At 42.0% G+C, this 24133-nt stretch overlaps 1 protein-coding gene across 1 annotated transcript in view; it reads right to left on the bottom strand.

The window, feature by feature from the left end:
- The window catches only part of ksr2 (kinase suppressor of ras 2), a 273796-nt gene that overhangs the window by 168484 nt on the left and 81179 nt on the right, over positions 1-24133 (bottom strand). Inside the window, 4 exon segments of the mRNA XM_060907435.1 lie at positions 7762-8128; positions 8131-8200; positions 8203-8285; positions 10468-10503. Coding sequence (XP_060763418.1) covers positions 7762-8128; positions 8131-8200; positions 8203-8285; positions 10468-10503 — 556 coding nt within the window.

The raw sequence follows: 24133 nt of genomic DNA, 5'->3' as shown, positions 1-24133 counted from the left end.
AGTAAATGTTTTCAATGCTTGACTTGTGTTTGGCTAGCATGTAATTATGTCACTGTCTTGCTATCATGCGAGTAGGCGAACATTGTGACTGCTTGGGATGCCTGACGCCATTGTTTGTGCCTGAGACCCCGTCCACACGTAGCCGGGTATCTGCTAAATCGAAGATATTTTTCTACGTTTTGGCCTGTCATCCACATGAAAACACATCAAAAACGAATATTTAACCCTCATCCTACCATGCTATTTTACACCTTAATCTTACCATGTGGGGTCCGTTTGGACCCCAATACTTTTCTTTAAAATTAAAGCTTATAAAGACAAAATCACCAGATAAGTTTTGTTCAGAACATCTTGTATTAATAACAGCAATACACTAAAGGGCCCAAGGCATAAAGAACACACTTAACCTTCATCCTACCAGCCAATTTTACATACACAAACTACCAGGCGGGGTCCGTATGGACCCCAGGAGAGAATACCTTGAAATCAATGCAGTAAGAACCAATTCAATGCAGCAAACAGACATAACTTTATTGAAGAACAAAATCCACTATGGCTGAATATCAATGATGTATTATAAATGCAATAACATTGCAATAATATTGCAATAACTAGCATACATGTAGCAAATTATAGCGCCACAAAAAAAATTGGCATTATATACAGTACATGATTTTTGCAGCTCATGCAGCTGTAAAACATTCTGGATTACAACTTAGGTCTTTTCTTAGAGAATTTAAAACAAAAAAGTAATTGTAAAATAATTTAGGGCTTTTGTTTTGCAGCCTGTGCTTATTGCAGCAGTGGGGTCCACACGGACCCCAAGAAGGAATGCCTTGGTAGTTTCATTATGGAACATAAAAGAAATAAAAGAAGTTAACTTTCAGTGTGCTATTCAATTATAAAATGAAAGACAGATAAACTTTACTCTGGGGTCCGGTTGGATCCCAGTAACAAATTAATTATACCTTCACAATGCAAAAAGCTGATCTTCCGGTGCTTTAGTGTTTTAATTAAGACATAAATTCCGACAAATTCATAAAACGGTGAGGCAGTATGTCACATATTTTTAAAATGGCAAACAAACATATAGGTGCGGGGTCCAGATGGACCCCACTTGGTAGGATGAAGGTTAAAAAAACTCCGGGCAAAGTGAAGATTTTTGAAAACTCCGTGTATGCCTTTTCGTGTAGACAGAGATAACCGGAGTTTTGCATTTTAGAACGTCACAATCTGCGCCAAAAAAATGACAACAAATCTGCCCTGACGTCAAACGTGCGACCTTTGTTTACTGCAGAAGCCAGATTAAGCATGGACAAAGAGTAATGGATCGGAGTAGTGCCTTGAAAGCGTTAATTATTGTGCAGGTGCTATTTACATGTTTAATTTTAGAAGCCCAACTACCGACAAGATTCCCAATCAACGTTTTCTTGCGTCTTTTGAAGTTTATACTCCAAAATTGTGTTTAGAAGCAATTCTGTCTCCGAATCTGTCCAGACGAACGAGCTTGGCGCCATGTTTTATGTTTAGGCGGAAGTGACGCCAACAGAGGGCTATTCTGATGTGATTAGGGGGTAGGATTTGGGGAAATAATGCCATCTACAGGTTTGGAATGCTTATGAATGTGATTGAAAACGCAGATGTTCGGTTATGTGTGGAAGGGATTTTTTTCGAAGACGAGGTGGTGTGGATAAAACATTTTTATAAACGGAGGCGGGGGGGAAATGTTCGGTTTTAAAAATACCCGGGTACGTGTGTACATGGCCTGAGTCTGATGCATGGAGGTAAATCAGAATGTTTGGTTACGTCCAGTTCATATGTGCTAGGTGTGTGAACATTCTTATTGTTGTGTGACTACTTTTATTTGGGTGATATTAACATTGTGTGATTTTTTTTAAGTAGCATTGTGTGAGCACTCCTAGTAATGTGAACCTTTTTAATTTGTAAGCACACTTGTGACCATGCATCTAACTGTTGCTTGTTCCATCAGAGTGATGCCACTGCTGCTTTGCCTAGCCTAACTTTGTGCGTGTGTGAGTCCAGTTATTGCCCTTAGTATTTGACTTTTTTTTTTATTATTTTGGATTTTTTTTTATTTTGTGTCTTTTTGACTCCACTTTAGTCCTTACTTTTCCCCTTGTGTGCCATATTTCTTTTTTTTGTTTCTTTTTTTTACCATCGTCATAACTTGCTTTGTCTGTTTTATCCAATAAATCAAAGTGTATCTTAATACTGTTTTACTGTTTATTTTTTTAATAAATATTGACATTAGTTAGACTCAGGGCTTTGAACCAGAATTTTTTTCCTATTGGTTTGTTCCGAACAGAAACGGAATTTTAACGTTTCCGGTTTTGGGTTCCACCATTAAATAGACGTTCCCGAACCGGTTAGAACAAAAAAATTTCATTCCCGGAATGGTTAATTACGTTCCCTGTCAGCTGTTTAACAAATGGCTATAAAATTATGTGTCTGTCTCATCCAGCTTAAGCCAAATGTAGGCTAATTCTATTACAACCTTCATTAAATAAGACAAGAAATAATTCAAAACAATTATTATTTCAAATGTTGGCGATTTGGATTCTCAGTATGTCTTCCCATCTACACAAACAGAAAAAGTGCCAAAAATGAAAGATAATTCGTTTAGTGTGTTACCAAAGGCTAGTCAGGCCCTATGCACTGATAGGCTAACAGAGGTTAACGTCATTCAATGTTCGCAAGCCTCTCATTAACGTGGACAAATATATTGATATCGTGTTTGAAATTGACGTTTTTGAATAACGATAGACTGCAATATTTACCTCTTATTTAAGATGTGGAGACGTGATAGTAGTCCACCCTCCCGCTCTCTCCATTCAGTCAGCGAACATCACACAGGAAGTGAACCCCAGCGGGTCATAGAAACTTGCGCAGGAGAAGAATGACTTTTTAATTTGTAGGCTACGGAAACTTTGAGGAACGAAATAAAAACCGGTATTAACCGGCTACCATTATTTTTAATAAGCGTTTCTGTTCCGGAACATAAAAAATAATAAAGTTTCTGGTTTCGTTTCTGTTCCATGTGAAATAGAAAAAGTTCCCGGTTTTCGTTTTTGTTCCTTGAACCGGTTCAAAGCCCTGGTTAGACTGAAACCTCACGTCTCTGTATTCACTTACTTACCGGTGTGGGAGAGCCCTCTTGTCTAAAACCTGGTCTGGGGAAATACTGTGGTACAATTATTTCTTGTGGTGCAAGGCCACAGGTGGCGTAGTCAAACACTTTAGCCAAGACCCTTCAATTCACCCTGCGGGGTCACACATACCTCGCCAGAGCCCTTTGTCTTTTGTTGATCAACAGCTTTAAGTGAGATGATATCCATGGTTTGTCTGTGGAACTTACTTTGGCAAGACATATAGGAAAAAAGGTATCAACAGCCCAACTGAGATCATTTAATAGAAAATCGACTTTAGCATGAACATTAGGAAGAAGTGGAATTACAGACCAGTCGGCAGTCAATAGCCATCTACTGTACCAAAACCTCTGTATGCACTGTCCCTTGTGTCATGAATGGGAATCTTTTTGGACTTAATCTTAACCAAAGAATCCTTAAAAGAGGATTCAATCAAAATTGTGAAATGATCTGACATACCAATGTTAGGAAGTTGTACAGGTTCACAAAACATTTTAGGTTTATTAGTGAGAGTCAAGCACAGAGGCATCCCTGGTAGGCACCTTAACAATCTGAGTTAAGCCAGTCAACAAACAGAGGTGTGATTCCAGTAGTCCAGTGGATGGATGATTGAAGTCTCCAGTAACAATAACTAATGCTTCAGGATATTTAGCCAGAAAGTGTTCAACTGACAATTTAATAATATGTTCATATAGAATACAGTTCTGTTCAGCAGTACTAGATGGCAGATGATAAATAACTGGTAGGAGAATAATACATACTCCTTTTGGAAGATGGTGGGAGTGAACACTTACCCAAATAGATTCAACCTGAGACACATAGATGTCCAGTAATTGACATGAGAATTAGGATTTAATATAAACACAAACTCCACCACCATGGGAAGAAGTTCTGTCTTTGCGAAAGCTGATATATTCGGTGTTGAGGTCAATAGCTGAATCAGGTACATCGGAGTGAAGCCATGTTTCAGTTAAACACACAAAAGGATGGTTAATATTACTAATTACAGTACAAAGTTCGTCGATTCTTGGTAAAATAGACCGAACATTGCTCACCACCATTGTTAAATTTAAAGATTGGTTTTTGGTAGAAGTTCCAATCGGGAAAAAAGGCTGAGTAGATAACTGCTTTGCTCTAATTTGACAAGTATATCCAGCACCTTTAGACTGGAAAGGCCTCCTAATACCAAGGTCTCCTAGTTCCGTCCATAGATCTTCGGATAACTGTTGTTTGGGTTGAGTTTTTCCAATTGATTTAAAATAGGAACTCGAGTATTTCACCTTAGCTGGATTAGGTGAACCAACAGATCCAAGATAGCTGACATATTGGCAAGAGGAATCCATTCAGAAATGGCGTCAAAAGTGCTGCCCAAAGGTGATAAATTGAGGTAGAAAGTAAAAAATTATTACTGAAATGGGTTAGTACTGGGACTGGAGACTGCCTCGGAAGACCAGATTCTGACGTGAGAGGGACTTTGACTTTTCACTTTGACTGTTTCACACCTTAAGACCTGTTTTCAGGAAGAATGGGACAAAATAACGCCTGAAACACTTCATCACTTGGTGTCTTTGGTCCCTAAACATCTTTTAAGTGTTGTGAGAAGGAATGGCAACATTATAAAGTGGTAAAACTTTATGGTATGAACTTTTTTGAAATGTGTTGCAAGAATCAAAATTGAAATAAGTCTTTTAATGACGTAAAACATCAAATAATGTGCTGGTGTATTGTATTGAGTGCAATACAGATCAAAGTTTATTTACAAATCACTGTTTTCAGGCTTATTTCAATTTCAACTTCAATATACTGTCTAAACATTTTCTGACTTGGTGTTGTAGAAGTATAAATCTGCCTTTACACATATACGTGTAAGTTAGATGTGTATTCTGAGAGCCCTGATATTATCGGAGTCGGTTTAATTTTTTATTGAGTGTGTGTTATCATCTCTGCTGCCTATAGTCGATAGTAACACAATGATATTGGTGAAAAATGACAGGGTCTTGTTTGAGAAATACTGTTCAGCCAAAGTGTATTCGTTTTTTGTTTATATATATATATATATATATATATATATATATATATATATATATATATATATATATATATATATAAAACTGATGATATAAAAAGTTCTCAGCACTGTACTCACTGGACTTGAATCCTCTGCTATATTCTACACTTGCTCCAGATTCCAGGCGAATCCAGGATATGAGCTTCATATGACGTGTGTTTGAAGCTCAGTGTAACATATGAATCAGTGCCTGTTTACCACAAGCCTATAGGTAAAGCAGAAAAGTCTCGAACGAGCGCTGTGAGTCCCCAATCGAGTCACAGAGGAGCTCGATCCTGATTGGATTTGTTCATCTGGAGTGATTAGGGGGTCTGTTAGAGGCTCTGCATCGGATCACAGGCATGAGACCGGTAATCAATGCTCTAATGCTATTTGATCCACTTCCCAGGGCAGACTCGCAAAACCTTAGCGTTTATAAACACACACTTATTGTACAGCAGAAAGGAAATGGAGGCACACACACACATCTCATCTCATTATCTGTAGCCGCTTTATCCTGTTCTACAGGGTCGCAGGCAAGCTGGAGCCTATCCCAGCTGACTACGGGCGAAAGGCGGGGTACACCCTGGACAAGTCGCCAGGTCATCACAGGGCTGACACATAGACACAGACAACCATTCACACTCACATTCACACCTACGCTCAATTTAGAGTCACCAGTTAACCTAACCTGCATGTCTTTGGACTGTGGGGGAAACCGGAGCACCCGGAGGAAACCCACGCGGACACGGGGAGAACATGCAAACTCCGCACAGAAAGGCCCTCGCCGGCCACAGGGCTCGAACCCGGACCTTCTTGCTGTGAGGCGACAGCGCTAACCACTACACCACCGTGCCGCCACACACACATATGTAGATTTAAACACATGCATGCACATACAGTAGGGTCTCAAATCACACCAAAAACAAACAAATAAACAGGATTCCATCATTCTTCAGTAATATAATAAAAAATGTCTGGTAACAATTAACACTGTGAGTGTATTTGGTGTGTGTGTGTGTTTAATACTAGTATAAAAACATTATAACTTCCCAGAATGTACATTTTTCTTTCTGTTCAAGTAAAAAAAAAAACATATTTCATTGCAGATCTGTGATCGCGTTGAGTTAAAATTGAATTTAAAAAAAAAACATGAAAAAGAAGGACGAGAACATCATGATATCCAGGCAACTAACAAAACACTGGTGTTACATTAAAAAAAGGGAAAAAAAGAAACAGAACATAAAAAACCCGATGTAAAATGTTAAATTGTAAAGACTAATTAGTTTCTCCTAATCTGCAATAGTGTACTGAGAATGGAGTAGAGAGAGAGAAAGAGAAATGAGACAAAGAAAAACAGGCAAAGATCAGAGAGAGACAAAAAGAAGCAGCAAGACAAACACAGATCAGAGAGAGAGAGACAGAGAGAGAGCAATGATAGACAGAGAGACAGCCAGATAAAAACAGACATAGAGAGAAAGAGGAGACGGAATTGACAGAAAGCAGACAGAGACAGAGCAACAGAGATCAGACAGACAGAGCAGAGACAGACAGCAAGAGAGACAGAAAGACAGAGAGAGAGAGAGCAGAGAGAGACAGACAGAGACTAAGTGAGAGAGGCAGAGAGAGAGATAGAGACAAAACAGAGGCAGAGAGAGACAGAGAGAGTGAAAGACAGACAGAGAGAGCAGAGAGCGACAAAGAGAGACAGAAACAGAGCAACAGAGATCAGCGAGACAGACAGACAGACAGAGCAGAGACAGACAGCAAGAGAGACAGGGAGGGCAGAGAAAGACAGACAGAGACCAAGTGAGAGAGGCAGAGAGAGAACAAATATAGAGAGTGAGAAAGCAGAGAGAGTGAGAGAGACAGACAGACAGAGAGTGAGAGAGAGCTGAGAGAGAGAGAGTCAAAGTGAGTGTAGAGAGAGAGAGACAGGGAGCAAGAGAGCAGAGACAGCTCGAAGAGACAGAAACATTCTCCTTCCCAAGAAGCCTTTATTTGTCACACGTACACTCAAGCACAGACTTAAGCACACAGTGAAATTTAATCTCTGCATTTAACCCATTTGAAGCAGTGAACACACACTGAGCAATGAGCGCGCGCACACACACACAGCAGTGGGCAACTATACTACAGCACCCAGGGAAGAGTTGTGGGTTATGGGCTTTCCTCAAGGCACTTCAACCCAATCTCCAGGCTGCCCCATGTTAGCCTAACCACATGTCTTTGGACTGTGGGGGAAACCGGGGCACCCGGAGGAAACCCATTCAGACACGGGGAGAACATGCAAACTCCATCGGCCACTGGGCTCGAACCCAGAACCTTCTTGCTGTGAGGTGACAGTGCTATTACAAAGCACAATGAGAGCCAACCATCACCAACATCAATGACATTCTGATGAAAAATAAAGAAAGCATACAAAAATCCAGTCTCTCTCTCTCTCTCTCTCTCTCTCTCACACACACACACACACACACACACACACACACACACACCGCCCTCACCTCCATGCAGATGCTGTGTGTTAGATGTGATCTAACTCACCTGGGTGTGTGTGCGTCGTCGACGCGGTTCCCCAGCTGGAACTCGTGAGATTTGCTGCGGTGCAGGGCACTGAAGCCAGGCAGCAGGTGGATGAGTTTGCGGTTGGCAGGTGGTGGCGTTCCCGGGGCCTTCACCTTGTTTCGGCGGCGTAGCGGCGGTGTGCCTGGTGGCGTCATGGTGTTCACCACCAGTGGGGTGCGTGGGGGAGTGTGAGGGAAGTGCCTCTGCCTGGGAGATGGGGGTAGAGAGCGGTGCCCTACGTCCAGCATACCCAGTGGGGTCAGGCCCGGGTAGACGTCCACACACAGCCTCTCAGGCTGCGGGCAGAAGGCAGGAGGCGCCAGGGCCTGAGGGCTGTGACACAGAGCGTGGTGTAGCGTGACTGAGGCTTCGGGCTCTGCGAGAGCTGCAGTCGCACCCACTGTCCCGGGGTCAGGGGGTCCCGGCTGGTGTGTTCTCTTTCCCCGACTCGGACATTGGCCACTGGATGGACCAGTCCTGCTTCGGCTGAGTGCTGCCGAGTCCTACACACATCAGACACAGGGTGGGGTGAGGACATTTACAACATCTGGCAATCTGAAACTATTTTACTGATTACATTTAAAGAGAAACAACAAACAAGCAGTGGAGTGTGAGAGAGAAGAGAAGAGAAGAGAAGAGAAGAGAAGAGAAGAGAAGAGAAGAGAAAGAGAAGAGAAGAGAAGAGGCAAAAAGGAGAGAGGACAAAAAGAGCAAGAAAAGAGAGGAAAAGAGAAGGATACAAAGTTAAACAAAAAAGGAGAGAAGACAAAGAGAAGAGGAAGAGAAGAGAGAGAGAGAAGAGAAGAGAAGAGAAGAGAAGAGAAGAGAAGAGAAGAGAAGGACATATGTGAGAAGAGAAGAGAAGAGAAGAGAAGAGAGAGAAGAGAAGAGAAGAGAGAGAAGAGAAGAGAAGGACATATGTGAGAAGAGAAGAGAAGAGAAGAGAAGAGAAGAGAAGAGAGAGAAGAGAAGAGAAGAGAAGAGAAGAGAAGAGAAGAGAAGGACATATGAGAGAAGAGAAGAGAAGAGAAGAGAAGAGAAGAGAGAGAAGAGAAGAGAAGGACATATGAGAGAAGACAAAAGAGGAGAGAGAAGAGAAGGATTTATGAGAGAAGAGAAGAGAAGAGAAGAGAAGAGAAGAGAAAGAGAGAGAAGAGAAGAGAAGAGAAGAGAAGAGAAGAACATATGAGAGAAGACAAAAGAGGAGAAGAGAAGAGAAGGACATATGTGAGAAGAGGACATATGTGAGAAGAGAAGAGAAGAGAAGAGAAGAGAAGAGAAGAGAAGAGAAGAGAAGAGAAGAGAAGAGAAGAAGAGAAGGACATATGAGAGAAGAGACAAAAGGAGGAGAAGAGAAGAGAAGGATTTATGAGAGAAGAGAAGAGAAGAGAAGAGAAGAGAGAGAAGAGAAGAGAAGAGAAGAGAGAGAAGAGAAGAGAAGAGAAGAGAAGAGAAGAACATATGAGAGAAGACAAAAGAGGAGAAGAGAAGAGAAGGACATATGTGAGAAGAGAAGAGAAGAGAAGAGAAGAGAAGAGAAGAGAAGAGAAGAGAAGAGAAGAAGCAAAAAGGAGAGAGGACAAAAGAGCAAGACAAGAGAGGAAAAGAGAAGGATACAAAGTTAAACAAAAGAGAAGAGAAGAGAGAGAAGAGAAAGAGAAGAGAAGAGAAGAGAAGAGAAGAGAGAGAAGAGAAGGATTTATGAGCGAAGAGAAGAGAAGAACATATGAGAGAAGACAAAAGAGGAGAAGAGAAGAGAAGGACGTGAGAAGAGAAGAGAAGAGAAGAGAAAGAGAAGAGAGAGAAGAGAAGAGAAGAGAAGAGAAGAGAAGAGAAGAGAAGGACATATGTGAGAAGAGAAGAGAAGAGAAGAGAAGAGAAGAGAAGAGAAGAGAAGAGAAGAGAAGAGAAGAGAAGAACATATGAGAGAAGACAAAAGAGGAGAAGAGAAGAGAAGAGAAGAGAAGAGAAGAGAAGAGAAGGACATATGTAGAGCAGAGAAGAGAAGAGAAGAAAGAGAAGAGAGAGAAGAGAAGAGAAGAGAAGAGAAGAGAAGAGAAGAGCAAAAAGGAGAGAGGACAAAAGAGCAAGAAAGAGAGGAAAGAGAAGGATACAAAGTTAAACAAAAAGGAGAGAAGAGAAGAGAGAGAAGAGAAGAGAAGAGAAGAGAAGAATTTATGAGCGAAGAGAAGAGAAGAACAATGAGAGAAGACAAAGAGGAGAAGAGAAGAGAGGACGTGAGAAGAGAAGAGAAGAGAAGAGAAGAGAAGAGAAGAGAAAGAGAAGAGAAGAGAAGAGAAGAGAAGAGAAGGACATATGAGAGACAAAAGAGGAGAAGAGAAGGATTTATGAGAGAAGAGAAGAGAAAGAAGAGAAGAGAAGAGAAGAGAAGAGAAGAGAAGAGAAGAGAAGAGAAGTGTGAAGAACGGCGAGTCTGATACCATGAATCACATGGCGGATCGACATTGAGAAGAAGTCAGACAGCATCTATCACAACAAAACAGAGAGAGCATTGAAAAACGGAAATGAAAAGCAATGTGTCGTGGAAAGGCAGTCTACTCCACCGTGTCGGAGAGTGATGGCAATGGTGACAGTGTGACAGCAGGACTTTTATTATGCAACGAAGACGGTGGAATGCAGGCAGACTTTCATGGAAGAAGAAGTCAAAATGTGATAGTGCTTCACCTCCATTACTGTGCAATTTGTCATCCTCAAGTTGTTCTGGGAAAAAAAAGAAAAAAGAAAAACAAATACATTATTCAATTAGTGTGGGACACCAGACGTTTTCACATCACGACTCGTTGACCTCAGGGGTTAGAACAGCTCTCGCTGACAACACGTCCAGCCTTCAAATGTGTCAGGAGAGAGTTGGAAATGATTACTTAAAAACTATAATCATAATTCCAGCTATCACACGAATCAACCAATGAGACCTGCTGGCCTTTGCACTCACATTAAAGTCCATTAACTCACAGCCTTGTCTGAGAGGATGGGTTTGATATATACTCCTGTATACGTCCACTTTCCTGTTTCGAGCCTCTGTTCAGTAAATATGATCATTCCGTGCTAATGTGCCCTTTACAGCCTGCATTCGAGTCTTTTTCACTCGAAACACCCTCTGCACCGCGTGTGAACCTTTCCTATTTGCGAGCCACCTTTTGTTCCGGTTGATAAGTTCTCTCGCACTCTCTGAAGAGCTTTTTGTGCTCCTATTAAAGCCTAAATGAAGAGAAAAACGTCAGCAGGCAGGTGCATTAAAAGCTCTCAGGTAGGTTGCGCAGTGTTTCATTGTGTTTAAGCACTTTGCGCTTTATTTCCGAAAGCCTTGGTGAGTGGCGAGGAAGCTTCTCCAACACATCAGGATACGTTTTCCTGTGCAATAGCTGCCACTTTACTGCTTGATGACAGAATAATGGAATGATATTATATTACTACACTCTTATCTCCAGGTCATGTCGGTATGCTAAGATAAATCTAAAGCACGTAAGTACATCCGCGAGAAACCGTTCGGATTTCAAATGGACAACCGTTTCATTCTTTTGGTACCTCGCTACATAAACAGAAGACGTTTTATGTGAATTTGTTATTATTCTATCCACATATACTGGATATAAGTAATCACACACTCTGATTGGCTACTCTACTATGAGGATATCAGCTCATATACCATGAGTAGAGAAAAACAAAATGGCGGCGCGTGCTGCTGAATCAACCAAGGACGAAATAAAAACTCTACTTGAAAACAAAACCCCAAAAAATACAAAAAAGCAAGAAAATATGGAATAAAAGTATTTGATGGGAAGAACACTTTTTTTTTTCAAGAATTATTATTATCGCATTTGAAGGCTTCTGCAATATGCTCGTTTCACCTCTATGAGGCAGTAGCCACAAAAATGATTACGTTATTTATATGCTGCCATGTCAGTGTGGGTTATACGGAGCACAGCTCGATGTATATAAGTTAGTGCTGTCAAGCGATTAAAATATTTAATTGCGATTAATGTCGCGACTGTCATAGTTAACTCGCGATTAATCGCAATTTAATCGCACATTTTTGTCACATGAAAAACCATTGTAATTCTCTTATCAGCATAAAAAAGTGAATGGGCTTGCTTTGTACCAATGTTTTTTTTTATTGCAGAGCATAACACGTCTTGTCACAGCCACTGCAAAGTCGGGCTGGAGCCGCCGATGGGAAAATGAAACCTAAGCCGAGCACCGTGGCTCTTCGTCCCAAGGCGCGGGGCTAGCGCGCCCTGCCCGTGCTGGTTCTTTGGGGGGAGGGCAGAAGACTCTGGCTGTGCGGGGCATGGCATTACAGTCTAGCTGCTATCGTTTTTCTAAGCAAAGTCTCTGTTCCAAGTTCCTGGCAGTTTCAAAAGCTTATGAAAAACCTACATCATGTCACAGAGCGTTAATCTCGCGATAAAAAAATTATCGCCGTTAAAATTGAGTCAAGTTAACGCGATAATAACGCGACATTTTTGACAGCACTAATATAAATCAATCAGAAATGCATGCACACCACTGTTAACTTGTTTTCTATGCAATGACTTAAGAAACAGGGCGGCACGGTGGTGTAGTGGTTAGCACTGTTGCCTCACAGCAAGAAGGTCCGGGTTCGAGCCCAGTGCCCGGCGAGGGCCTTTCTGTGTGAAGTTTGCATGTTCTCCCCATGTCCGTATGGGTTTCCTCCGGGTGCTCCGGTTTCCCTCACAGTCCAAAGACATGCAGGTTAGGTTAACTGGTGACTCTAAATTGACCGTAGGTGTGAATGTGAGCGTGAATGGTTGTCTGTGTCTATGTGTCAGCCTTGTGATGACCTGGCGACTTGTCCAGGGTGTACCCCGCCTTTCGCCCATAGTCAGCTGGGATAGGCTCCAGCAACCCTGTAGAACAGGATAAGCGGCTACAGATAATGGATGGATGGATGGATGGACTTAAGAAACAGATGAAAAATGTATCTCTCTTGTCCAATACCCAAACTTTCTGGGCTAGTTTTAAAACTTTTTTGAGGTGTATTTGGGGTGGGGAATTTTGCTGAACCCTGTCAACCTGCCAGCGAGCTTCACTTTCGCATTCGAAAGCATCAAAAACCCACTTTTATGGTTTCATCCTGTGGGATCCCAAACCTGAGGTACCCACTGAGTCTCAAAGAGAAGCTTTCTAGAAAGAATAGTGCACCTCCTATAGTGCACCCCCTATTTGTATCTGTATTTGTAAAGATATATTGAATAACATATTCGTAATCAGTTACATCCCTACTGTGTATGCCTGCAGCTATAATGTGACTACTGCAAGTGTGTGCACTGTTCTACACACGTGCAAGTTCAACTTTGTCCAAATTTGTGTCGTATGTACATGTGTACAATTGTATCGTCTTGACAATACAATTTTATTTTCTCTCTCTCGCTAACACGAGCTAGAAAACCCTGACGCACAAATTAAATCTCAGTGCGCTCAAGAAGCAGAAAAGAGGGGAGCAGACCTTTATAGAGCTGGACGTTTACACAAAAATATATTGAACATAACTGATTTTCGCTACAGTAAAAAAAAAATTGTGGGTATGGAAAGGTATGAACAAATCATTTGCAATCAAGTTTAGTGTCAAGCTTGGAGAAAATAAAATGTAGACAATTCAAAGCTAATTAGATCAGAAGGGAAAAAAAACTGTACGATTCAGGCTAGGAAACATCTGACTGAGGTTTTTAGTCATTACATTATTCTTGAAAAACATAATTATAGGATCAACTCAAGTGTGAGGTGTAAATCGGTGTAAATATTTGGTATGACTCTAGAATACAGCAGGAAATTGATTAGATTAATGACAAAGATTAGAGGTAGATAGGTTTGATAACTCCGAAGGTGTTAGAGTAGCTGAGAGGAGGCTGGAAAGCTCTTCATCTTCTCCTCCTAGTGTTCTCGATGTAAGTGGCACACTCACACTCTGAGTGACTCTTAGAGGATGGTGGGAGAGTGGGAGTGTGTGACACACCATATTAGCACCCCTATGGGCACAGCGAAGCAAGCTGGAGGGCCCTTGTCACATGTTGATGCGGCACCGTGGAAGAGGCACAAACAAGTCTTTTAATTATGATGGAAGGTGACAAAATAAACTGCAACCCCACTAGCTGCTTGAGATGTAAGGGCAAATCAGAATTCATGCAAAATTTGTTTAGGTGAAGTGAAGACAATGAGGTACCAAGTGTTTCTCAGCGACATGAACTCGATGAACTCTGTTCAACCTACAGAATCATAAACACATCTGACTTTTCCTGGATTGGATCCATGAGCTGGGAAAGTACAAGCACATTGCATGTTATTTATTATATTGTACAAGAAGTTCTTCTTTAGTGAAATTACTTTGTGGTTTAGTTGGGTTTTACTGCAGGAACTTAGTCCTGGGTATGACTTTAAACTGCAACCGGTGGTGAGTCTCAGGTCCAGATGGACTTCAGTATTGGGGAAAGTGGAGTTATCCCTTTATCACCATTGCTCCCAGGTCCACTCTGACCCGGAGTGGTAGCACCTGCCTGGGATCCAGCTATGGGTTAAATAGTACATCACCAATAAGGTGCTGGCAGCAGGGTGCTTTTCGGTGCAATGTGGCAGATGAATCCAACAGGGTCAATGGCACACCATCAAATGGCATGTGGAAGAGCCACTCAAATGGCCAACGGATGGTATCACTTAGCAAGTCAGTTGTCACTGCGGTGCAACTTCCATATCTGTCAGGTCTGTGGCACTTTTATGCACCACTTGGCATCAGGTCTGGAGGTCCAGAGAGACAACATGATGGGGGCACAATATAATTTGTCTTGCCTTACTGTGCAAGGTGCTTCGTTAGGAGAGGAGTATGTAGGAAAGGGATGCCTCAGATAGAGCAACATAGCAAAGCATAGTTAAAAGTTCAGTGTCTGTAATTGAAGACAAGTGTCAAAGGGAGTATACCGGTATGAGAGCTCATGAAACCAGACACTCCACAGCATCTCAACCAGCCATTCATGCCACCACTGCAGACAACTCTGTCACTCTGGTGCAGGCCTCGTGGTCCATCTGTGTTTCTACGCATCCTAATGAAGCAATCACCATCGCTAGCGATGGACAGCTGATAAATGCAGAAACTAGCTTTCATGGGCAGGGTATCAAGATGCAACCAAGGAGGCAGAGGTGTCCAATATGAGGGGATAGAATATCCCTGTTAATTGATGATATTCTGTTGGCATCTCCCAAACCTGACCTCTGAGAGTTTCACCCTATCACTGCAAGATTATGAGACTGAATCCTGAACATGACACAGGGATATGGGGCTGGGAGATCAACAGAGCAAAAGTGGCCATGTTCTCTGGGTGGGAGCAATGACATCATTTCTCTCCCCTGTTAATCAGAGAAACACTAGCCAACTGTGCGCTCATGTATGCAGAAGAAGGCAGATAGTGCTTTCCTCTAAGTGTGTTACACTGTGAAGCCCTGTGAAGCAGCATGAGCAGCAGGTCAAAAAGATGCGCTTGGCTGGTTTCACACAACTTGGAGGAAGTACATGTTAGCCTTCAACATCCAAGAGTTGAAGCTGTTCTATATGGAGGAATGGGCTAAAATTCCTCCAAGCCAGTGTGCAGGATTGATCAACAGTTACTGGAAACATTTAGTTACAGTTATTGCTGCACAAGGGGGCCACACCAGATACTGAAAGCAAAGGTTCACATATTTTTGCCACTCACAGATATGTAATATTGGATCATTTTCCTCAATAAATAAATGACCAAGTATAATATTTTTGTCTCATTTGTTTAACTGGGTTCTCTTTATCTACTTTTAGGACTTGTGTGAAAATCTGATGATGTTTTAGGTCATATTTATGCAGAAATATAGAAAATTCTAAAGGGTTCACAAACTTTCAAGCACCACTGTATCTTGCAGTTGGCTTGGTTGGGGTTCCCTCAGAGGGAGCTGTACTCTGTGGCCAGGGATAAAGGAGTCTGGACTGACCCTCTGAGACTCTTGCCATGGTGACCCCACCAAGAAAAGTGTAAGGAAAATGAATGAATGAATGAATGAATGAATGAACCTTTATTTGTCACATGCACACTTCAAACACAGTGAGATTCATCCTCTGCATTTAACCTATCTGAAGCAGAGCAGAGACACACACACACAGAGCAGTGGGCAGCCATACTACAGCGACCAGGGAGCAGCTAGGGGTTAGGTACCTTGCTCAAGGGCACCTCAGCCCAAGGCCTCCCCATGTTAACCTAACTGCATGTCTTTGAATTGTGGGGGAAACCAGAGCACCCGGAGGAAACCCATGCAGACACAGAGAGAACATGCAAACTCCACACAGAAAGGCCCCCACCGGCAGCACACCCAGAACCTTCTTGCTGTGAAGCAACAGTGCTAACCACTACACCACTGTGCCGCCCACAGTGAATGAATGACATGACACATACATGAACTATATTTTAATTAAATTAACAGTTCCATCAGGGCAGCACGGTGGTGCAGTGGTTCGCACTGTTGCCTCACAGCAAGAAAGTTCTGGGTTTGAGCCCAGTGGCTGACGTGGGCCTTTCTATGTGGAGTTTGCATGTTCTCCTCGTGTCTGTGTGGGTTTCCTCCAGGTGCTCCGGTTTCCCCCCAGTCCAAAGACATGCAGTTAGGTTAACTGGCTACTCTAAATTGCCCATAGGTATGAATGTGAGTGCACAGAAAGGAATTGGCCACCCTACTGCTGCAATTCTGACCAAGCCTGGATCGGGTTTGGCAGTGACGACGACAAATAGTTCCATCTCTATGTTAAATCACATTTATATGGTATTAATACAGTCCTTCAAATACGCTATCGTTTCTATGGTAACAGATGATTTACTGGATGGTCTATACATGAGGAACCCCTGAGAATCCCATGCTGTGACAAAACTCTTGCTTATTTTGCTCCTATACTTCGTAGTTCTCATACTGTGACCTGATTCAACCTGTCACAGTAATTGAAAGCAGGACTAGGCAGCAGCATGACCTCGCTTGACCCTGTCCAACAGTCCCAAACTCCATCTCTGCCTCCATACTATCCCAATTCTCCATGTAGAAGAGGTCATATCAAAAGACCATGCAGGATTTATTTGGGGTACAATGTGAATCTTTTTTCCCCCTTTACATAAAGCCTTTTGTAAATACTTTAAAGGACACTAATTAATTAATGGATTATGCGTCAATTCATGCTTTACTTATCAATGCCAAAAAAAGTGCCTCTGGCTTCTTGTTCAAAATGGCTCACCAAGCAGAAGATAATTTTAGCTCTATCTTCTATAATTAATTTAAAATTAAGCCTTTTAATTCTGCACTGGTGGAACACCTACCCATCTGACGCCTGAAGATTCTTAAGAAAACTTACCTCTTCTCAAAGCACTGGTACACAAATTCAGAAACGACCTCAGCTTCTACGCTGTGTTGCATTTATTGTGTTATACCTGCACAATGCCTATTTAACTGTTGTATTTTGTTGTCTACTCGTACTCTAACTTTTCCAAATTGGCACTACATATTCTCTGGTGATTATCTTGTAATGCACTGTCGTGTGATCAGTGACCTCTCTAAATAATGTTATTATTTTATTACTCTTCCGTTGTTATAATTCAATGTTCATATGAGTGTAATTTGTAGTTTGAAGATTGTTTGAAGTATTTGTTGCACTTCTGGTCACAAACACTTAAAGGAGATATGCAGAACCTCCATCCATCCATCCATCCATCCATTATCTGTAGCCGCTTATCCTGTTCTACAGGGTCACAGGCAAGCTGGAGCCTATCCCAGCTGACTATGGGCGAGAGGCGGAGTACACCCTGGACAAGTCGCCAGGTCATCGCAGGGCTGACACAGAGACACAAACGGCCATTCATGTTGGGGTGTCGTGGCTCAGGTAGATAAGGCGCCATACCATAAATACAGGGACCCGGGTTTGATTCCGAGCTGAGGTCATTTCCCGATCCCTCCCTGTCTCTCTCCTGCTCATTTCCTGTCTCTACACTGTCCTATCCAATAAAGGTGGAAAAAGCCCCAAAAAAATCTTAAAAAAAAAAAACAACCATTCACACCTACGGTCAATTTAGAACCACCAATTAACCTAACCTGCATGTCTTTGGACTGTGGGGAAAACTGGAGCACCCGGAGGAAACCCACACAGACACGGGGAGAACATGCAAACTCCACACAGAAGGGTCTTCGCCGGGCACTGGGCTCGAACCCGGGACCTTCTTGCTGTGAGGCAACAGTGTTAACCACTACACCACCGTGCCGCCCCCGCACAGAACCTTAATTTCTGTATGACAGAACCTAAATTCGCACAGTTTCTGGAGTCTGTTGTCATGGTAGCTGAGCCATTGGTCATTACTGGCGACTTTAATATCCATGTCAATGTGCGCTCGGATAATGATAGTTCACGGTTTTTGGATCTTCTTCAGTCTATGGGCTTGATCCAACATGTCGACTTTCCTACTCATATATCTGAAAATACACTGGACTTGCTCATTACTCGTGAGATTGAACCGTTAGTGGGTGAATCACCCAGACCTAGTACCTATATTTCTGATCACTGTTCGATTTTGTTTGACTAACGTTTGTTTGTTAGTTCTTAGGAAATTTTATAGTCATTAGAATAGCAGTACTCCATTGCTATCTTTTATTATTGTTATACGGTATGTACATTCATGATTGTTGTTGGTGGAGACAGTGCATCGTAGCCGTGAGGGCGATGCAGTGTTGTTGTGGACGCGTGTGTGTTTCTTTCATGGTCATGATGCGTTCGCTCTGTTATCATCTTTTCTATGTGGTTTATTTTTGGTTTGTATGACATTGGTGTGACTTAGTTTGTATATGATTTATTGTTCTGTTTTCAATTTGTTATGCGCTTTTGATCATTTTATTTAAAAAAGCGCACTATAAGTTAATAAATTATTATTATTATTATTTTAAATACATTTCTGAGTGGATAGTATCTCCATCCTTGACTCTTGTATGCTGCATAAATGGGAATAAAACTATATATATTTTTGAGAGTTAAAATCGACCGCAAAGTTGGTATTCGAGCTGCTCCGCTGAGCCAGCCAGCCCTGAGTGAGTGACATCATTGCGGTAACCGGTTTTAAGGCCGAGGCCTTTGACACCTATAGACCAAAGCTAGACTTGGCAGGCAAGAGTGGTTGCAATGGCCTCTTCATTCGAATTTATTGGAGATTCTTCGGATTCCTCAGATAGTAATACATCTGACTGTGACAGTCCTGAAATTGGAGTGTGTGTACATGCTACTTCTATACATGTAGAACCGTATCAGTTCGAGCCATCGGAAAGTGAATCCGATAGTAACATGTTGGCCACGGAGGCCCCCACCTTACGAAATAAAGCCAGGAACAAAGCCATCTAGAGAATTGGATGCAATTGAACTGACAGTCTCATGTGACTCTCATTAAAACAGGATAGGTGTTATAACTTATACTGTACATGTACATGCCTGCATTTTCACTTATAAAATGTAAAAGGCGAATTACGGTAAATAATCAGATGAACTGAGACAATCACATTCTGAAGCAAATTAAATAATCTTATACCGGTAACTTAAATCCACAATACAAGTTACATGTATTAATCTAAATTCAGGTAAACAATGAGTATTGTTGTTGTGATGTAACCAAATGAGAGTCGCATCTTACCCTTCTGTGTTCTCGCTTCATGAAGGCCGATCTTGTGGCCGATTATTTTGAAACAATCTGACTTTCAGTTCTTTGTTCAATTCTTCGTTCATTCACTTCTTCCATGTAAGGGCGAGATACTGCTGCTGAGGCAAGCATATCCAGTGGAGAAATCTGACAGCTGGTCCACTCGTTCTCCATTTCTCCATATTGAGTACTCCGCCATTACTGCTCAGCTCACACTCCAGGAGAACTGGTGCAACTGACCTTACTTTCCTTTTCTTGTAGTTTTCTTTTCCTTTCATTGTTGGTACTGCACCCTCTTTCAATATGGGCTTATAGCCAACACTCCTCAACAGATCAGAGGTTTCATACGAGTCATCAGTAAAATGTGCAGAGCAGAGAAGAGATCAATTCGTAGGTGCCCAATGGGCCTGTGAATTTCTTGCAAAACGCATCCAAATCTTTGCAGTTTGAACATTCTTGGACCATGAATACAACGTAAATCCACCTTCTGTCATGTTGCTGCACCCGTCGGCAACACATCTACGTGGCATGGCGATAAATTAGCTTAAAATGGAAGCTCGAAGTTGCAGTTAGCTCTGTGTTTTAGTATAGCAAAAATGGCAATGAGACCGATAGCCTTACTGCAGTGACGTCACAGATGTCAAGGTCATTCACTCAGACCACTACCGATATGAATTATTTTAATCATAAAAATTACTATATTAGATTTATCGTTAACACTTAAAACTATTCCTATGCCATTCTTGAGGTCTCAAAGCATTTATAAACAAAAAGTGAGGCCATGGTTCTGCGTATCTCCTTTAAACAGTAATAGCCATACAGTGTAATACCTCACCTGTCCACCAGATGTCTCAGTCAAGACAAGTCGACATTGATTTTGCAATGTTACTCGGAATTTTTCCTCGCTCGATTATGATTGTCCCTGATGTGACATGATGTGAAAGGAATGTAGCGGTAACATTAGTTAGCTAGAGACTGAGACATGACCAAGACTTTGAGGGGTTGAGACCAAGTCAAGACCGAGACCAAGACAGGACAAGATGAGTCAAGATTAGAATCAGACCAGTGTGTGTGAAGGTGGGGGTGGGGAAGGGTCACAGCTGTTAACAGGAAGAAAATTTTTGAATTAGCAATGAGTCACGTTATTGGTTGCACTTGAAGCAGGAAGTTTTACATCAAATCCCAGTAACGATGTTAATGAATGAACCCTTTATTGTCACTGTTACCAGTGAAATTGACCATCAACCTGTCCTTACAGAGGGGGAACAGGACAGGAAGACAGGGATAAAAGAAAAAGAAACACAGTAGTAACATGAGGAAAGATGAGGAAAAAAAGAACACCCCCCCACACACACTATGCTCCTATCAGGAGTACAGTGTGGGAGCATTTAAAAACCTCCGCAAAAGCACACAATAACACAAGTACACTTTAAAACACGGGACTTGAGGGGGGGAAAGGGGGGAAGGAGGGGGCAATCAGGGGTGGGGGGAAGGGGTAAGGGGGTAGGAGGGGAGGGGAGGAGGTAGCAGTAACCCAGCGCAAGCAAACAGCCATCCGCTCCTGCAGCCATGCAAACGGCGCTGGTCATGCACCCGCTTGTCACACTGGGGGTGAAAAACGGCAACCGTGGAAAATTGGGGAAGGAATGCGAAAAATGCGAGAGTGTCTCCCAGCAGTGACCTTCTGGGGGAAATGTTATCCCAGCAACGGCCTTGATCAAGGCCAGTGCTGTTCAGGGAGCCGAATGTCGATAAGATAGAGATTGTTTAGTCTTTCAAACAGACGCAGTCTTTACACGTCCACACCACTTGTCCATATCTGTCCATTTCATCCATTCTGTTCAATTAAATTCCATTTGGTCTCCAAAATACGTATTCCTTGCAAAGCTGAAAGCTGCTCCGAGATAACAACCATTTTGTGGTTAAAGTTCTGAATGTCCACAGTCTGAGTGCCAACAGCTTTGCCCACCACTCCAATCATATCAGGCAGCTTTGTGGGGCTTTGAACAGCTGTCACCGTTGTCTGATTTCCTCGATATACCAGGGCAATGCCTAATCAGCAAAAGTCCTGTAATCATGGTTCCGAATAGGTAGATATCTTCAATGTCCTCCAAAGACATTCCGGCAGGACAGGTGGGTTCCCCCAAACCCAGAAACTGTGTCAATTTCGTTAGGAGACCAGTTTATCAAATCCATGCTTGTTAACAAATAAATCAGGACTGATCACTTGGGGCTACAGCCCTGGGTATTTTGAGCCTAGCCCCAGGTATTTTTTGCCTTCAAAAAAAGTAAGACATTAATAGAAAACAACTGACTGAAAAAGATCAGAACTTGATTTGCAGGGTCCAAAGACAAGGGGAGCATAATTGAGCGCTGCACAGTGCACATTCAAAACTTTGGTAACCGCCAACACAAGAAGAACATTCAGAACTGGTTGGAAGACGACTTCAAAAAAACAATCTATTATTGTTAAATTTTTCAGGATGAAAACAGATAGTAAGTCATCAACCATGGGTGTGTATCAGTGGCGGCTGGGAGTCTTTCAAACAGGGGAGGCTGGTCGGTTACGATATTTCCAGATTTTAAAAGAAAAAACATCAATTTTGCCCATACTCTTGCCTCTGATCTGGCTGATTGTTGGCAGCATCACAAACTGTGAAATAACAGGTTCTTTTGGCCCATTAGCCTACTGTCCAATATACATGATGGTGGTATTGGGGGGGAGGGGTATATTTTAGCATTTTATATTTTAAAATTGTGGCATGTTGTTTAAAAATTGATCATTATTGAAAGCAGCTCTTTGTCAGGAACCTCAGCAGTAGAGCTGGGTGCCACACATTTCATTCAATGACACTTTCCCTATATTTTACTTATTTTGACTGAGAAATGTTTTATTGACAATTTTGATAACCCTTCACTTTTAATCCAGGTCTGTAGTGTGAAATGTTCTCCGCTGTGTTTTTGTTTAAAAATGTTTTCCAAATTGTAGCTGTGTTTAATTCATATCCAGAAAAATATATATTCCAATATAATATACTCAGCATAAACATTTTAAATAGATTCTATATTTTTGGTCCATCCATGACATATTACTAAAGTAGCCTATTTACTGTTGTTGATGTGGGCCACTTGCTGTTAGCCCATTCATTTTCTCGTACCAGGAGAGCTGAAAGGAACGAGTATTATTCCCTACCTTTTTCACCAAGTCAATTTGAGGCGTTGGTCTACCCTGCTCTTTAATTTTAATTTTTTCCTCGAAAGGAAGACTGGCAAATGGCTTCGCCAAAATTAAATCAGCAATGCTTGGCATCCGTGCGCAGCTTTCTTGCTAGCTGACTAGCCCCCTCAAGTTCAAGTTCAGTCACTCAAATAAACAAAATTTCTGGAACTAAGATAGCAAACTTGACAACACTATATTTACACTTTATTTACAATGAAAATATATACAAACTAAAAAAGCTGGTAGAAACCGTATGTAATGAATGAAATCGAAATGTAAGCTGACCTCTTACAATACACCACAGCACTTGCGAATCTGCATGGGATTGAACTGAGATTCACCGCTGCCTGTCTATAGTTGAAACGAGCTGTCAATCAAAGAAAATATCCGGCCGCTTTCACCAATCACCAGTCTCCTCGCGGAAACTGCCATGTCCCTCCCATGTGAGGCTCGGAGTCCGTAGGCAGGCATTTTCGCAGTATTTGTCCAATAACCGTCTTGCATTTTGAGATTGAAAAGTGCATAGTTCCCAAATGCCATTGAAGTCCACTGAGGCTGGGAGTCCGTGAGACTCCGTGGGTGGGCGTTTTCGCAGTATTTGTCCAATAATCGTCTTGCATTTTGAGATTGAAAAGTGCAGAGCTCCCAAATGCCATTGAAGTCCACTGAGGCTGCGCTGCATTGCACTGTCACGAGGGGGAAAAACTCACGCACACATTAAAGTTATAAGGGAATGATTTCGCACTGTAGTGGGTTGAGCACATATATTTCTATGATTCTGGATCTGAAATAGCAATGTTATAAGGTCGGCTATAACATAAGCCTAGTGCAATTCATCCTACACGATGTTCGTCATTTTTAGAGGAGGCTGAGCCTCCCTCGTTGTCTTAGAGCAATCGCCCGTGGTGTGTATATAGAATGTATCGACAGTGTAACCTATCGAATTATGTTGATGCACAAAACCTGCTCTGTGTAGCCTGGTTATGTTGAATTTACAGCGTAGGGTCTGTATGATTAGTGTGCCAGGCCAGCTCAAAAGTTCGAGTGGTTTAATGAATATCTACACTGGTGGTCTATTTACCCCGATTCAGTTTATTTAACAGGTCAACAACAATTTGTGTTCATGTAGACACCAATAGTTGCCCTGACATAATTTAATCATATGTTTTAATGCTACATGTAGCCTACACAGAACCAGCCAGCCAACCATCCCATAGCCAGCCTTTGACATATTAGTCACAGATAGGGATAAAATAGTTTTTTGTTTGCCACACAATATTAATGTCAACATAAATTTGCGTTCTCCAGATACTACAAATGAGCTGCTGCAGTCAACTGAGCCTGGATGCATTGGAGAAAATGGTGTGTGTGTGTGTGTGTGTGTGTGTGTGTGTGTGTGTGTGTGTGTGTGTGTGTGTGTGAGAGA

This window comes from Neoarius graeffei, chromosome 24, assembly GCF_027579695.1.
Source record: "Neoarius graeffei isolate fNeoGra1 chromosome 24, fNeoGra1.pri, whole genome shotgun sequence".
NCBI classification, from domain to species: domain Eukaryota; kingdom Metazoa; phylum Chordata; class Actinopteri; order Siluriformes; family Ariidae; genus Neoarius; species Neoarius graeffei.
This window is presented reverse-complemented; position numbering and strand designations above follow the sequence as displayed.